Genomic DNA, 16,779 nt, shown 5'->3' on the forward strand with positions numbered 1-16,779 from the left:
TGTTTCTTAACAAAAGACTGCATTTGTCCATGATCTCTCTTCTGTTGTTCACTATGAGGGCTACTCCATTTCTTCTAAGGGATAGATAGTAGTAGATATAACGGTCATTTGAGTTAAATTCGCCCATTCCAGTGCATTTTAGTTCACTGATTCCTAAAAGGTCAGTGTTCACTCTTGCCATCTCTTGTTTGACCACTTCCAATTTACCTTGATTCATGGACCTAACATTCCAGGTTCCTGTGCAATATTGTTCTTTTTAGCATCGGACTTTACTTCCATCACCAGTCACATCCATAACTGGGCATTGTTTTTGCTTTGGCTCCATCTCTTCATTCTTTCTGCAGTTATTTCTCCACTCTTCTCCAGTAGCATATTGGACAGCTACCAACCTGGGAGTTCATCTTTCAGTGTCATATCTTTTTGCCTTTTCATACTGTTCATGGGCTTCTCAAGGCAAGAATACTGAAGTGGTTTGCTGGGAGAAATATCAATAACCTTACATACACAGATGACCACCCTTATGGCTGAAAGTGAAGAACAACTAAAGATCCTCTTGATGAAAGTGAAAGAGGAGAGTGAAAAAGTTGGCTTAAAACTCAACATTCAGAAAAACTAAGATCATAGCATCTGGTCCCATCACTTCATAGCAAATAGATGGCGAAACAATGGAAACAGTGACAGATTTTATTTTGGAGGGCTCCAAAATCACTGCAGATTGTGACTGCATCCATGAAATTAAAAGACATTTGTTCCTTGGAAGAAAAGCTGTGACCAACCTAGAAAGCATATTAAAAAGCAGAGACATTACTTTGCCGACAACGGTCTGTTTAGTTAAAGCTATTGTTTTTCCTATAGTCACGTGTGGATGTGCGAGTTGGACTATAAAGAAAGCTGAGTGTCGAAGAATTGATGCTTTTGAACTGTGGTTTTGGAAAAGACTCTTAAGTGTTCCTTGGACAGCAAGGAGATCAAACCAGTCAATCCTAAAGGAAATCAGTCCTGAATATTCATTGGAAGGATGGATGCTGAAGCTGAAACTCCAATACTTTGGCCACCTGATACGAGGAGCCAACTCCTTTGAAAAGACCCTGATACTGGGAAAGATTGAAGGCAGGAGGAGAAGGGGACGATAGAGGATGAGATGACTGGATGGCATCACTGACTCGATGGAGATGAGTTCAAACTCTGGGAGTTGGTGATGGACAGGGAGGCCTGTCATGATGCAATCCATGGGGTCGTAAAGACTCGGACACAACTGAGCGACTGAACTGAGCTATCTTGTCTCTAGATGTTTTTGAAGATCTTTTCTTTGTCACTGGTGTTCTGCAGCTGTGTTACAGTGGGTTTCTCTTTTATTTATTCTGAGTGGGATATGCTGTTTCCTGAGTCTAAGGATTTGTGTTTTTCAAGTTTTAGAAAATGATTGCTTTTATCTCCTTAAATATAAATTCTCTCTTTCTCCCACTGAGCCTGCAACTGGATGCATGTTAAATCTTCTATCTTCTTCTTCTTTTTTTAAAATTTTCTTTTTTGGCTGCACTGGGTCTTCATTGCTGCACAGGTATCTCTAGTTACAAAGAGTGGGAATACTCTGTAGCTGCGGTGCACAGGGTTTTCCTTGTTGTGGCTTCTCTTGCTGCGGAGCACGGACGCTAGAGCACAGGCCCAATAACTGTGCACAGGTTTAGTTTCTCCATGGCACGTGCAGTCTTCCCAGACCAGGGATTGAACCTGTGTCCCCTGCATTGCCAGGCAGAATCTTAACCACTGTACCACCAGGAAAGTCCTCTTCTATTGTCTCATTCATCTTTGTGTTGAATCCCTTTAGGGTGTTTATTTGAACAAAAACTTGTTATTCAGTAGTTTTTAACTTTACAAGTAGTGTCTTCACTCCAAAGGTATCTGCTATTTGCCTCTGAATGTTAAGTCCACCTCCATAATTATAACTTCCACCTCCTACTCTCAGAATGACCTAACTTCTCAAGGATTTGATAATATTTGTTTTGAGTCCTTGGCTTGATCTTAATCTGTGAGAGCCTTGCCAGCTTAGTGTGGAGAAACTTCCTTTCTGAGTAGACTTGCATCTGCTTTCGCTGATAGCCAAGTGGTACCCCAACCCAAGATCTCTTCACCTCTGCTCAAAACAGAGTTTTAAGCTTAGGTCCCCCCACTCCCTTGTTCCAACGTAATATCCTTACAGTCTGTTTTGCTAGCTCACTCCTCCCCTTTGCCTGCCTTTCCAGCTCGGCATGCTACTGCTGTCCATTACCCTAACATTTTGGCACGCCATGGCACCATTCCTGGCTCCCCACCTCTGCAGCCAAGGCTTCTCGCCACCCACCTTGGCCTCAGTTCATGGCCACTTCTAAGCCAAAAAAAAATTTTTTTAAGCAATGATCCCCAGAGACCTCTCCTATCTTTTGCAAGACTGGTGGTGCCTCAGCGTGTGTGTGTGTGTGTGTGTGTAAACAAAGTTTCTACTGTGGGGAAGTTTCAGGGGAGCGCCTCAGGACTTAGCCATTCATGATAACAGAATTCATGATAACAGAGCATTTTCTAACACATTAAAAAATCTTAAGTGCTTTACATGTTAGCAACGGGTGGGACAATGGGGGACAAATTAAGAAATTTCCAAAACAGAGGAGGGAACTACAAAGGCCATCGAGGTTGGGATCCAAACTGTTTTCAAGCCAGAGAGGCCATTTTCTGGCCAGTGGCTCCCACACTGGCCTCTGATGTTCTGAAAAGTGGTGTCAGAGAAGACTGAGCTGCATCCTTTCTTTGCAGAGATGGCAAAGGAAAACAGCCTCAAGATAGAGTTCAAATCTCATCCTCATCCCAGAAACCTCCACCAACATGACGGAGCAGAAAGCCCCCGTTCCTGTTCTCTGGATATACTATTACAGAGACTGAGGGCTATAGATGCCCAGGATGATAAATTAGCCAACATCATGGATGTGGTGGGAGAGTTTGGCACATTCCAGCGGAGGCTAGTGGCCCTCAACTTCATTCCCACCTTCTTGGCCTCCTTTTTCATGTTTGCTGATACCTTCTTGTTCACACCCCAAAAGCCCTATTGCAACACCAGCTGGATCCTGGCAGTGGGCAGCAACTTGACAGAGGCTGAGCAGATGAATCTGACCCTGCCCCGTGCACCCAATGGCAGTTTCCTGACTTGCCTCATGTACATGCCTGTGGAATGGAATCTGGATTCTATCATCCAATTTGGCCTCAATCACACAGACTCATGTCAAAATGGGTGGATCTATCCTGAGGCCAAGAGGCGGTCACTGATAAATGAGGTATGCCTTGTCCCAAGTTGTCCGAAGCTACCCCAGGTCCCCAGAGATGTGCCTTCACCCTCACTGAACAGTGCGGGAGGGAAACTGAGACCCACGAAGGTGAAGCAGTTGGCCCAAGGTCACCCCACAGAGGCACAGCCAGGGCAGAAACAGGATTCCTTCTGCCCAGCCCTAGGCTTACCAATCAGCCAGGAAGCTAGAGTAGGCTGGGGAGTAGGGTCAGGTGGCGGTGTTTGTCATCTGTCCAGGAAACTGCTTCTGGAGTTGTGGCCCTGCCTCCTGAAATCACACAAGTTAGAGAATTGGGGAAACAACAGCTTTGATCTGGTACCTCTTAACAGTTTCTCAGCCTAAGCTGTTACCTGGCCCTTTCACAGCACAGGCCTGCCCAATCTGATTCTCTAGCCTGGAGCCTAGCATCTGTATTTGGGAAAGAGTTTTTGGCGATTCTGGCCTTCGCTCAGTTACCTGTCCATCTATGCCCTTTCTTGGCCTGTGTCTCCAGTCTCTCTCTCCAGGCCTAATTCCTAGAGTGTGCTAGGTGTAAGTGGGATGCAGAGGTAGCAGCTGAGGCCTGCTGCACACAAGTTACCTGCCATTGTCCCTGGCCCCTTTTGCCTAAAAGCCCACACTGCATACAGGCTCCTCTCTGGACCTAGAAGGCCCTGGGTGGAGGCCTGTGGCCAATCCCTGCATATAACCCCCAGTTTGACTTGGTGTGTGGCGAGGAAACAAACAAGGAAATCGTGCATACCATGTTCTTGGCTGGGCTCTTGACGGGGGCTTTCCTCTTCGGGTTCATAACTGACAAGTAAGTCTTTTGGAGTTTCCTCTGGGCCCTGGGACATCCCTCCCTCTTCTTCGTGGCCATTCAGAGCCAATGAGTCTCAACTTAAGGGAGGCAAGGGTAGGGGCACTCCAGAGGCGGGTGGACGGCTCTGGATCTGATCCTGAGTGCGGAGTGGGGCCACCCGCAGAGATCCACGGTCTCGGCGCAAGCGCCCTTCCACGCCTACAGGTTGGGCCGCTACCCCACCATCCTGCTGTCACTGCTGGAGCTGGTCATCTTCGGCTTCGGGACAGCCTTTGTCAGCAGCTTTAACCAGTATATATTCTTCCGCTTTTGTGTGTCCCAGGCCGTGGTGGGCTACGCCATCGGCAGCTCGGCTTTACGTGAGGCGGGGCGCTGGGGGCGGGGCGCTGGGAAGGGGGTGGGGCCGGCGCGCACCTGCTGGGAACCCACCAGACAGTTAGGGTTGTGGCCCAACCTGGCAGCGAGTGGAGGCTTAGGGATGCCAGCAAATCTGTGTCCACATTGCCCTTGCACCATCATCCCCCTGGTACCCCGCACATCCCCATCCCCTTCACACTCCTTGCTTCACCTACATGGCTTATGCCTATTCAACTCTTAAGAAAGCCCAGGTAGCTAGTAAGCACATACTGACTCCTTTCATCCTGGCAGCTGTCTATTCAGCAGGGACTATTCTGCTATTCCTTTAGCTGAGGAAGATATTTGAACCTTGGGAAGTTAACCAACTTGCTCAGAGTCACACGGTAGTTAGTGAAAGAGCTGGGATTTCTGCCCGCCCCCGCCCAACCTGTGATGCAAAACTCCCGCGCACCCATACATTTCTTGCTGCCATGGCCTTGTGTGAAACCTGCTGGGGAACGCTGCTCCTGCTTCTCACTGGGAAATTTCCAGAGTCCCAGCCAGAGGGAACGGGGTCCTCCATAGAGGCTGAGCTCCAAGTGGCCGAAGCACTGATGCCGTAAGAGCAAAGACAAGGACAGTGACGCCTCGCGGGTGCCAGGCCACATGTGAAGTCCTGTGCCCAGGGCCAGGCCTTCTCAGTGACAGGTGTGTGGTCAGGCAGGAGATGTTCAGAGGGAACTGCCAGGTTGAGGACAAAGTGCAGGCTACCTCTGTGGTTGGGAGCTCAGGCGAGGGCCTGCAATGTGCCCTGGGGACACTGAGGCACTCTCTGTGGCTTTGAGGTGCTGTCTCTGGACCCAGATCCCAAGCAGGCAGGAGAACGCCAGTCCCTGAGCAGAGCTGGGGCATCTCAGCAGGCTGGGTGCCAGGGCAGCCTTGTGAGCCCTGAGCTGATTCTGATTCTGTCCTCTGCATAGTCACTGAGTGGCTAATGGGCATGCACCGGGCGTACGCCTTCATCCTGGGACACTGCTTTTTCGCCATGGGAGTCGTTTTCCTGGCAGGACTTGCCTACAGCCTTCCCCACTGGCGGCTGCTGTTTCTGCTGGGCGGAACACCTATATTCCCCCTCATCTGCTATATCTGGTGAGCAAACAAATACGGGACATGCACAAGGATGGGTCTGATGGGCTGGAGACTAGGAGGGTGGGGAGTCCGTGAAGGGTTGGAGTGCATGGGATTTTCCCTGGGAGAAAGTGTATGAGATGAGAGAGAGACAAGGGCAGGGCCTCTGGAACTCCAGCATTAATGCCATCAGAGGAGATCCTCAAAGAGATGTCAGAGAGGTGGTCAGAAAACCAGAAGAAAAAAATGTTGAGAGGCGAGAGTTTAAGGATTAGGGAATGGTCAGAGTTGAAGGCAAGAAAGGTGAGAAGCATCTGTTGGTCTTGGTGACCTTGAGGTGGCTTCTGTGGAGCTAGAGGAGGTTGAGGAGTGAGGAGGCCCTGGAAAAACTAGGGTCATCCGGGTGGCTGAAGGAGAGGGCAGTAGAGAAGGCAGAGAGGCAATAAACTGAAATCACCGTGTTAAGGGTTTGGCAGTTCTGGGTGAAGCAGTGATCATCTTGCCACAGAATGTAAGGACAGACTCACTTTCTGCAACACTGTGCCTTTCATTAGGCTTGAGTAGCTGACTTGAAGACTGTGTCTTTCATGAGTAGATGAGCAACATGGAGAGGGGAAGAGATTCAGGACTCTCTCACTTCCACGAACAGGAAATTTCTAGCCTTTCGAGTTGGCAAAGGAAGATGGCCACTGGGCCGTGTTTGTTTTTTTTTTTTTTTTTTTTTTTTTTTTCAAATAATAAGTGCTGTCCTGAAGGTGGTAATACCTGTCCTTAGTAGGTGAGGTTATCAGACATTCTTACCAGCTTTAGGAATTCAGCTGAAATTTCAGGTTAAAAAGTTCCATATTATATTCGATTCTTCCTTTTTCACTGATTTCATTTTTTCATTGCATTTCTCTTCTTTCTCAGCCTTGATGCTGAAAACTCAGCCTCTGTGCACCAATGCCAAATCAAGTCTTAGAGACACAGTTTTGAGTGAAACAGAAAAGAATAAGCCTTATTGCTTTGCCAGACAAAAGGGGGGACAAGCAGTCTCCTGCCCCAGAAAGTGTGTCCCAACCCGAGAGGATTCAATGAGGAGTTTTATAGTAATGGTTCAAGGGTGGAGTTGCTGATAAGATTAGGGTATGTGCAGGACCTATACTCCTCTAATCTGGTTTCGGGTAATATTAAAATATATATATATATATATATATATATATATATACATATACATATATATGTTTGTTTGTTTTATGTATTTGGCTGTGCCAAATCTGTTGCAGCACATGCGATCTTTTTAGTTGTGGCATGTGGGATCCCTGACCAGGAGTCAAACCCAGCCCCCTGCATTGGGAATACAGAGTCTTAGCCACAGGACCACCAAGGAAGTCCTCAAGTAATCTTTTGATGAGCTTCTCTGGTCCCTTTAATTGGGCCTTAGGCAGTCTTCTTTGGAATGAAGAATGCTGACAGCTTCCATTTATTGGGGGCTTTATAAAGAACTCAAAAGATATTGTTATGTGTATCCCTTGAGACTGAGCCAGGACCCTGCGCCTAAACCTGCTCTGCTGTTTCTTGGCTGTTCCTTCCTTGTCTCTGCATCCCCTCCCTTCCCTGATTAGTCGACTGGAATTCAGGGACACTCATGGAGGTTGGAGTCTGTTCCCTACAAACAAGAAACGGGGGACACAGAAAGGTTTCCAACCCAGGATCCTCACAGGGTCCTCCTCAGTTTCAGCCTCTCCTATGCTGTCAGTGCCAACTATTCCACATCTGAGGACTGGGGTCTCCAGGGTTCTCTGAAGCCAGGAGCAAGGTTCTCTGACCTCTCACTACTCCAGCTGTGCGGCAGGGGCATTGCCTACCCATTCGGCCCACTTCTTCCACTTCTGGGCTTCATGAACTTGCTAAATCTTTCTTCCTATCTCTCCTACTCCTTTTAAAAAAAGTTTTTTATTATTAATTTATTTGATTGTGCCAGGTCTTAGTTGCAGCATGCGGGATCTTCCATTTCCCTTGTGGCATGCAAGCTCTTAGTTGCAGCATGTGGGATCAGGCTCAATCCCTGGGTCTAGAAGATCCCCCTGGAGAAGGAAATGGCAACCACTCTGGTATTCTTGCCTGGAGAATCCCATGTACAGAGGAGCCTGGTGGGCTACAGTCCATGGGCTCATAAGGATTTGGACACGACTGAGCAACTAGTTCCCTTATAAGGGTTCAAACCCGAGCATTGGAGCATGAAACTTTAGCCACTGGACCACCAAGGAAGTCCCTCACTCCTCTTTTTTAGTAGGCATGTGGTCAATCTCCCATCTTTTTGGAGACATCCCAGTTTAATGACTTGAAGACAGTTTTGTAGCCTTAGAATGGAGGAGGATAACAGAGTGACTGGTTGCTGGCCCCTTAAGGGGCTGGAGGGGAAACAGGAGCAGGGGCAGGTAGAGGGGATGAAGTTGTCTCTAGAGAACTGGGTGTGTGTGTACAGTGGCCAGCCACAGAGTCCAGGCTGGGGCAGGAAGAGGGACAGTTACAAGAAATCAGCAGGGGCTGATGGCAAAGTTTTGTTGAGAGTGCCTTTCCAGGGGACTGAGGTTCATACCAGCTCCGCCTCTGTGAGTTTGGGCAAGCCACTAGGTCCTGAAGCTGAGAATAAAATGGGAATAGTCATACTAGATCTGGGTTTGGGCAGAGGATTAACAGACTGATAAAATAAGGACACTTAAGAAGTGCTTTAAATGTTAAGCTGTGTAGGTTCTTCAACTTGGAAGGATTAGGAAGAACCAAGGACCTAGGGTTATTTTGAGGTCAAAGGCAACGGGAGATGTGACCAGGAGGAAGTGGGCCGGAGTAGAGACCTCCATTCACCCAGGCAGGGGCTGGGTCCTGTGGTCAAAACTCGGGTCCTGCCTCCCATACTCTCCAGGCTATTAGGAGATAGGAAACAGGAGAATCCCCAACGATGAGAACAAGGCTCTAACAGAGGATGTGGATGCAGAGGGAAGTGGCCTCAGTATGTCTGGGCAGGTGGGGACACCCCCTAAGATAGAAAATAGGTGTTAGAGGTGGCTGAGGGGGACAGAAGCTGTGGTGCAGAAGCAGCCAGTGGCCGGGGTGTCACTGAGCAGTGGTGGATACTGTGAATGACTTGGGCAGGGGAGGGGGGGCAGGGAGGGATGGGAGTCCGAGGATGATGGTCACCTTCAAAGCCTCCAACATCAGAGTCACCTCATGCTGGAACAGAATGGCCACAGCTGAGGCTGGGATGGGGCCAACTTGGGTCTGTGGGGCATCTTGGAGTGGTGGGTAAGAGGGAGATGGGCCATGCAGGATTCTCCCAGAGTCCCCAAGGTGGCTGATAATGAAAGGCAAGCTGGAGGAGGCCAAGCAAATGCTGTGCTATGCAGCTGGTGTGAACAAAAAGACCATTCCTTTAAGTCTGCTGGATAAGGTAAGAGACCTCTGGCTTGGAGCCGGGGCCTGGGCAGGGGGGCTAGGTAGGGGCCTCTTCCCTCCTCATCCTTTCAGGTGGGACCTCGGCCCAGAGGATGTCCCCAGCCCACTGCTTGAGCAGGATAGTGACAGCGAAATGGAACCCTGACAGGGAAAAGCCAGAGGCCAGGCTGGTCCTGGGAGGCAGAGGGCCGGGGACCTCGTGAGTCCTGCTGGCGGGGAGCAAGCTGGGGTCTTGGCCCTGCCTGTGGCCGGTCCTGCTTGTCCTGTAGTTGCAACTGCCTGGAAAGAAGGTGGCTTCGGCCTCTATCTTGGACTTCTATAGCAACAAGGACCTCCGCAAGTTGACCTTGGTGATGTGCAGCGTATGGTGAGTACCCAGGGCTGGTGGCGGGGACTGCAAACGGGCTTGCAGTTCAGGGATCCAGGGAGAGAATAGATGTTGGGGGGCCGGTGGGGGGGCAAGGCCTGAGAACCCAGATCTCTATGTTTGCTCCTGTCCCCCATCGCCACCCTGCCATGCTCTCCTCTGCCTGTTTTTATTCCTGGCCCTGGCTTTCCGTGTGTCTTTCTCGGAGTGTCTCTCTCTTCCGGTAATGAATTCCAGGTTTGCTGTTGGTTGCAACTATTACATGCTGAGCTTCAAGATAAAGGAATTGGGTGTGGACACCTACCTCACACAACTGATTCCTGGCATAATGGAGGTGCCCGCCCGGCTCTGCTGCATCTTTCTCATCGAGCAGTTGAAGAGGAGAGGAACACTGATTGTGGCTTTGTTCCAAGGAGCCATCATGTGCTTCCTTAGCCTTACGCTCCCATCAGGTACAGCCTCCACAGCGCCCCTTTCCGCCTCCCTGATGGTACCCCCCAACCTTCCAGCTTCCTCGAATCCCTACCTCGTGCCTCCTGCCCCTGTCCAGCCAACACAACACCCTGAGAGTCAGCCTCTTGCATCCATAGCCCGCCAGCCCGACAGTGGCCCTAGCACTTCCTGAGAAGGGAACCGTTCTCTAGAACGGGTGAAGAGGGGCCTCCCAGGACAGGGCGCTGGAAGGTCCCAGGGCCCTGGGAGGGGAAGAGGTGCTGTTCAGAGGAATCGTCCTTGGGCAGGAGAGCGGGCAGCCTTCTTCCCCTCGAGTCCTGCCCACGTCAATAATTAAATGCGAACAGAGGCAGTAGAAGTAGTCTTCAACTGCTACCCCAGCCCTGTGTCATCTGTAGCCTCACCAGGAAAAACTCAACTGCACATTGAAGATTGAGCATAACACTGGGCCAAGCTCTCAGGAACAATTCTTGCATGGAGGCCACTCATTCCCAGGGGAGCCCCATGCCCCGCACCCTGTCAATTCAGAACCAGGGAAGGAAACGGGAGGGCGGACTCTCAATATTTTCAAGATTGTGAAGAGTCCTAGAACAGTGCATATGCCCCAGGTCACAAGGCTGGAAGAATGTGGCAGGGCTGAGGATGTGGACATTAAGATGTCAGCATTCATTCCCCTGATCAGAATGGCTACCACAGCCCCCTCAGCCTCTGGGGCCAGGGTCGGGGAGGCTGTGTCCAGGATCTGCCTCATGGAGTTCCCTCACTCTCCTTGGGGGATGCAATTTTGTCTGTCTTGACCTGGACCCTTTCTCTCCCTCTCCTGCTGTTGGCAGTGTTGACTGGCTAAAACAAAACAGAAGAAACAAAGCCAGGATTCAGCTTTATTGTTCAGTGGTTTTTTTAAAATGTGGGTCTATAATGAGCTAAGCAGAACTGTCTGAAACTAGGCAAACTAGAAGGAAAATCCCCAGTAAATAAAACTAGGTCTCCAATTTCATCCCCCAGCCAAGTGAAGCCAGACCTGGAGTTGGGCACGGGGAGGAGGCCTAGGGCAGGGTCCCGCAGGGGCTAGTAGTGGGGGAGCTGGAACTCCTGGCTCTAGGTCAGTGAGCCAGGGGTTCAGCTCCCTTAGACCTGAAGAATGGGGTTTCCCAAAATCATTTCTGCCTCTTCCAGTGTATAATCTGGCTCCCCAGAGTTGGGCATCCTGGAATGTCTAGCCATTCAGGCCCCAGGGACTAAATGCCCCCTTGCCCCTCTCTACCTGGCAGAGAATGAAGGAGAAGTAGGGAGAGCTCTGAGCAGGCAGCCAGGCACACAAGGTGCCGGCCTGGGGCTGAACGGATGCTCCAGAAGGAGCAGGCGGTGGGGCAGGGGAAGCTGGATCTCGGTGAACATGTGGAAGATCACAGAGAGCCTGGAGGCAGGGATGCGGGAGCTGAGTCCACACAATAGATGATGGCCTGAGAGCCCACATGGGTCCCACTCTACTGACCAACTCTGCCTGCTGAAGCGCTTATTCCCTCTAGCAGACTGGCCCTTCTCTGAGTCTGCTGGCCAACTGACCAGGTGGTAGGGGTGGACTGTCCCGACGCCTTCTGAGGGGGATTGAGGGAGGGCCAGTGGGCAGGCCTCCCCAGCCTGCCCCGAGGGAAGGATGGCCACAGACTCAGGTGGCTGCATCGTCTGGCCACAGAGTTGAAATCCCTTGTGGTCTTGATAACCCTGCTTGGAGAGTTCAACCTGGCCGCCTCCATCACCATATTCTACATCTACGCTTCTGAACTCCTCCCCACTGTCCTCAGGTAGGGGGCCTGGTGGGTGCTGGTGGGGGCGGGGTATGCTCGGGGGTGGGCAATGATAGAATGAATAACAGCAGCTGAGATTGGGCCTTCACCTGCTGACAGGCACCCTGCTCAGCAATTTACATGGGTTACTCCATTTAACTTTCACCCAAAATATCCCCCCAACACTATCATCAGCCCTAATTCAGACATGAAATCAGAGCGGTAAGGGCACTGGGTCAAGGTCAGACAGAGCAAATGGCAAAAGTGGGATCTGGACCTAGGCTGTCTGACTCCAGTCCCTGACTTGCACTAACTGCCTAAACTGTGTCTGGGCCACTCTGGGGTTCAGGCCCTTCTCCAGAGGAACCCTTGATGATGGCTGTAGTATCCCCCTCCCCACCCACCCTCGCACACCCACACTATGGTGTATGAGCCTTATAATTCTCCCACTCCGTGCTTCATAAAAAATTACTACCTACCTTGCAATAACAAGGAACTAAATTCTCCAAGGTTGCACAGTGAGTTGGACAGGGTAGAGATAAGGGTGTGGGATTTGGGGAAGCTGCTTTTCCCACCCAATCCAGTCGCTGGGCCCAAAAAGCCTCCAAATGAACTCTCACCTCCCCTTCCAGGGCGACAGGTCTGGGTCTAGTGTCTCTGGCCTGGGCAGCTGGAGGCATCTCTTCTTTGACACTCGTCAGCCAGAACATTGCCATCCTACCCATCGTTCTTGGCTGCCTCTCGGCCTCCGTGGCTTTGTTCTCCTGCTCTAGTTTGCCAGAAACCCACGATCAACCTCTGCCTGATAGCCTGGAGCACATTACCCCACGTACAAGGTGGGTGTGCATGGCTTCCGGGCTCTGGCCAGAACAGGGCCTGGTTTTCAAGCCTTTGGCCATGAGAACATGTCAGACACTATCCATCCCCACCCCACTGCCAGAAGGCCTATGAGACAAAGGCTACTCTGTACTCACAGCAGACTCCCTTGCTCTCCTGGATGCTGCCGCCTGCCTTGGTCCAGCCCAGCCTCTGCCAGCTCCCATCCTGTCTGGCTCTCCTGATCCAGGGTGGGCCAGACCTTCTTCTTTCCTCATCCCCTGATGCCTGTCTACACTGGAGTGATGCCCGTGGTGATGTTCTGGGCTTCCTCCCCTCCTAGGGCACAGAGGACTGGCTTGGAATCAGCTTTCTGAGTACTTCTCCATTCCTTTCTGAACTCCCAGTTCCTCAAAAAGGACCCAGTCTTTTATTATGATTTTTTTTTTTTTTTGACCATACCACCGCACAGCATGGATGATCTTAGTTCGCTGACCAGGCATTGAACCCGTGCACCCTGCAGTGGAAGCTTGGACTCTTAACCAGTGGACAGCCAGGGAAGTCACCAAAGGGACCCAGTCTCGGTTCATGACTCTGGCCTCTTGGCCCCAGTAGCCCAGGACCCCGCTTGGGAAATAGGCTCCACCCAACTGCTTTGTGGGCTCTCTGGTGTCTGGTCTCCTAAGCGACCCTGGAGAAGGCTTGTCAGGATTGGTAGAAACACTCCTTCCAGGATTTAGGCCAGCAGAGCCACAACTCGCTCCCTGGACCTGAGCAACAGGGAGGGGCAGAGGCTGCCTGCTGTCTCCCAGTGCCCTCTGCTCATAGCACAGGGGCCTCTGCCACTGCTTCCTCAGTCCTCCTCCCCACCATCGGCCTACTTCCCTTGTCTCCTTTTTCAAACTCTCATTGACAGCCCCTGAGCTAGGCATGGTACCAGAGCTGGGCTGTCAGAGGTAAGAGGTTCCCAGGCTTGAGCAAGGGAGACAGATATGCAAACAGTTTTCACCAATGGACTCTGACACAGGAATATACAGGACCTATAGGAACCCCAGGAGGGAGGAGCTTTAGTTTAGGGATTTGGGGCAGGCTTCCCAGAAAAAGGATATTTGAGTAGGGCTTTGAAGGATGAATAGGTGTTTGGTCCATTGTAGAGAGGGGGAGTGGCATGCAGCAGAGGGACAGCATGGTAACTTAAAAGCACAGGCTCTGGAGCCAGACAGCCTGGAGCTCTATCCCTGCTCACCCTTCCCAGCATGTGCACAGGGAGGTTACCTACTACCTCCGAGATTCGTATTTGCAACATGGGATCACAGCGTGATAACAGCAAAGGCTAACGTGTATGGAGCATTTCCCATGTGTCAAGGCCTGTCCTTGTTGCGTGCCCTTCCACCTTTGTCCTAACAGTCACCACATGCAGTAGTGACAAGGGCACTATCCGTCGTTTTACAGATGAGGAAACTGAGGCATGGAGCGGTAGAGACATAGAACCTAGCCTTCCTCTCTCACAGGAATTGGGAAGGTTACCCCCAAATAAAGTGGTTGGGAATTCCCTGCCATTCCAGTAGTTAGGACTCTGTGATCTCACTGCCAAGGACCTGGGCTTCCATCCCTGGTCGGGGAACTAAAATCCTGCAAGCCGTGCGGTGAGGCCAAAAACCAAAATTAAATAAATAAACAATAGAGTGGTTGGCACAGTGGCACAAGGCAAGTGCCCAGTAAATGCCAGTGATGAAGATGGTAAACAGCATCCCAAAGATGCAGAAGAGCGCAGGGTCTGACCAGGGTTGGGAGACGCAACAGGCCTGATTCTGGAGGCGAGGACCCCTCCTAGGCTCACACAGAAGCTTGGCTGGGGACCCACCAAGGCATGGGAAAGCTCCGCCTCTCAGGAATGCAGAGCCAGGCCTGGCCTGTTTTCTCAGCTCCTAAAAGGATGCAGCTCAGACTTTTTCTCCAATGGTTTCTTCAGGAGCATAAGCGAGGAACTCTCGAATGAGGACGTGTTGAGTGACGATGTGACGGAGGAAGCGGCCAAGAACACCATTCTCAACGCCAGGCTGACAAGCATAGACCACGATGGCCTCTCCAGCCCGTCTTTGCACTCTGAAGAAGAAAAACAGGCAAGGAGGAGGACTGAGCACCAGGCCCCCGCATGACCTCAGGTGGGAGCTGAGCGGCTGGATATGGGGCTGTGAATTCCAGGCCTATTCCAACTTGGGGGGGCAGGGTCAGTCCTGCTCCAAGGCCGGCCCTCCCACCTCTCAGGGAACTAGCATATGATTCATTCCAATAAAGGTACCATGTTTCACTTGAGATGACTAGGTCAAAATTCACTGTGTCCAGAGGACCCAGGGGCCCAAGCCTGGAGGAGAGTGGTCCTTGATGTCTCCGCTGGCCTCTGGGGACAGCGAGGAGTCATCTGGTTGGGGTGTGCGGGTGAGTCGTGTCTGTGAGGGCCAGGACTGGGAAAGGGCAGCACTCGCCTCCACGCTGCCCACCTCCTTTAGCTCAGGTGTCCACTAGTGTGGGTGGTCTTCCTGCTTCGAGTGCAGGCTGGGGACAGATGCCACAGGCCCGCCCCTGTGTGCTCACCTGTCAAGGGAGGGGTGGAATGTAAAGGAATGAGAAAGTCTCCCGGCACAAGGCTTTCTCACACCATCTTTCCTTTGCTTTTCCCAAATAAGCACCCCTTGGGGATTACCTATCTCACTCTCATCCTGTGGAGAGGGGAGGGCTGTGTCTTCCCTGATGATTCCATCCCGACTGACCTCTGACCTCCACCACCCTTAGGATAATGCTCAAACCCCAGCTCACAGTCCTGGCTGCCCTGGAGGTGAGTCTGCCTTCCCAGTCAGTGTAGAGGCACCTCCAGGCAGGGCCCAGGATTCCTTAGCCACTGGTCAGACCTAGAAACGTTTGGGTCAGGCCCTGGACTCCACTCTCTCTCTCCTCCCTGGGAGAGTTTATTTGGAAGATCATTATCAATTTGCAGGGAGGTGCTAACTCCCCAGGGATTCTGTGGGAAGGAAGGAAAGAGTGTTTTCATGGAACCTCAGGGTCTCCTGGGCAGGGGCTGGAGTGCAGGGCAGCAGGGCACCCAAACTTCAGGACAGTAAGAAGCTGGTGTCTAGGACTCCATCTTAAAATACCATTTTTTTTAAAAATTGAAGTATGGTTGATTTATGTACAATGTGGTGCTAATTTCTGCTGTAGAGCAAAGTAACTCAGTTATACACATACACACATTCTTTTTTTTTTTTTTTAATGTTTTTCTCCATTATGGTTTATCCCAGGATGTTGGATGTAGCTTCCTGTGCTATACACTAGGACCTAGTTGTTTATCCATTCTAAATGTATAAAGATATCATTTTCTGATTTCTCTCTTCTTTACCCAATTTCCCAGGATTGCCTCCAAAGAGGGGTTTGAAAGGCCCAGGAAAAAGGATCTCGCGAAATTTCTGCTTACAGGACAACAGGATATTTGAAAGGCCTTTCTTGCTCCTTCTGGGAGAGGACTGTCTGTGAGCTATGATGGCCCACACATTAGCTCTGTTTAAATGCCTCATCTCACATTACTTTGGTGGAAGGATTCAGCCAGTGCTGCAGGGAACAGGAGGAAGACGTGGGTCTGGACAGAGAAAACTGATGGGGCAGGGTCGAAAGAGCTGGTGGCCACAGACGTGACTGGCAGAAGATCTAGAACACCCCTACCTCACATAAATATTCCTTAGGTGGCCAGGATTCGTCAATCACTTGCAGATAGGACCCAGTTTGCTTATCTGTTGTTGCTGTTGTTTAGTTGTTAAGCAGTGTCTGGCTCTTTTGTGACCCCATGGACTGTAGCCCAGCAGGCTCCTCTGTGTGTTAAGATTTCCCAGGCAAGAATACTGCAGTGCGTTACCATTTCCTTCTCCAGGGAATCTTCCCAACCCAGGGATCAAACCCGTGTCTCCCTAACTGCAGGCAGATTCTTTACCTCTGAACCATTAGGGAAGGCCATTTGCTTATCTAATCAATGGCTAATATTACCTAGAGTTTGGCATTGTATATTTTAACAGGCCATAGGCTAGCCACTAGCCAGATGAGGCTGTTGAGGGCTTGAAATGTGGGAGCTGAGATGTAGGCAAGCCCATAGGCCGAGGTCAGGCTGTGTCTTTATCCTGAGGGCAGTGAGGAGCTTCTGCCAGCTTTGAGGCAGTGGACGCAGAGTCAGTTTTGCCTTCCACAAGGGTTACCCTGCTGGCTGTAGGGTGATATATCCATACAGTAGAATGTTTTCTGGCCCAAAAAAGAAATGAAGTACTTATATGCACTACTGTTACTCAGCAAAGGGCTCCT

General features: G+C 50.9%; 1 protein-coding gene across 1 annotated transcript; it reads left to right on the forward strand.

Moving 5' to 3' along the window:
- Positions 2,790–14,891, forward strand: SLC22A14 (solute carrier family 22 member 14). Its single transcript, XM_018038485.1, has 10 exons — positions 2,790–3,302; positions 4,010–4,113; positions 4,321–4,475; positions 5,433–5,601; positions 8,890–9,010; positions 9,285–9,382; positions 9,620–9,834; positions 11,487–11,640; positions 12,255–12,458; positions 14,411–14,891. Exons 1-10 carry the CDS (start codon positions 2,790–2,792, stop codon positions 14,595–14,597), a joined length of 1,920 nt encoding a protein of 639 aa, XP_017893974.1. The 3' UTR covers positions 14,598–14,891.

Source organism: Capra hircus, chromosome 22 (genome assembly GCF_001704415.2).
Source record: "Capra hircus breed San Clemente chromosome 22, ASM170441v1, whole genome shotgun sequence".
Lineage (NCBI taxonomy): Eukaryota > Metazoa > Chordata > Mammalia > Artiodactyla > Bovidae > Capra > Capra hircus.

Coding starts and splice junctions, on each gene's coding strand:
- SLC22A14 (XM_018038485.1), top strand. CDS start 2,790: ATGGCAAAGGAAAACAGCCTCAAGATAGAGTTCAAATCTCATCCTCAT. Junction 3,303..4,009: donor GGCGGTCACTGATAAATGAG/GTATGCCTTGTC, acceptor TATAACCCCCAG/TTTGACTTGGTGTGTGGCGA. Junction 9,835..11,486: donor TAGCCTTACGCTCCCATCAG/GTACAGCCTCCA, acceptor GCCTGCCCCGAG/GGAAGGATGGCCACAGACTC.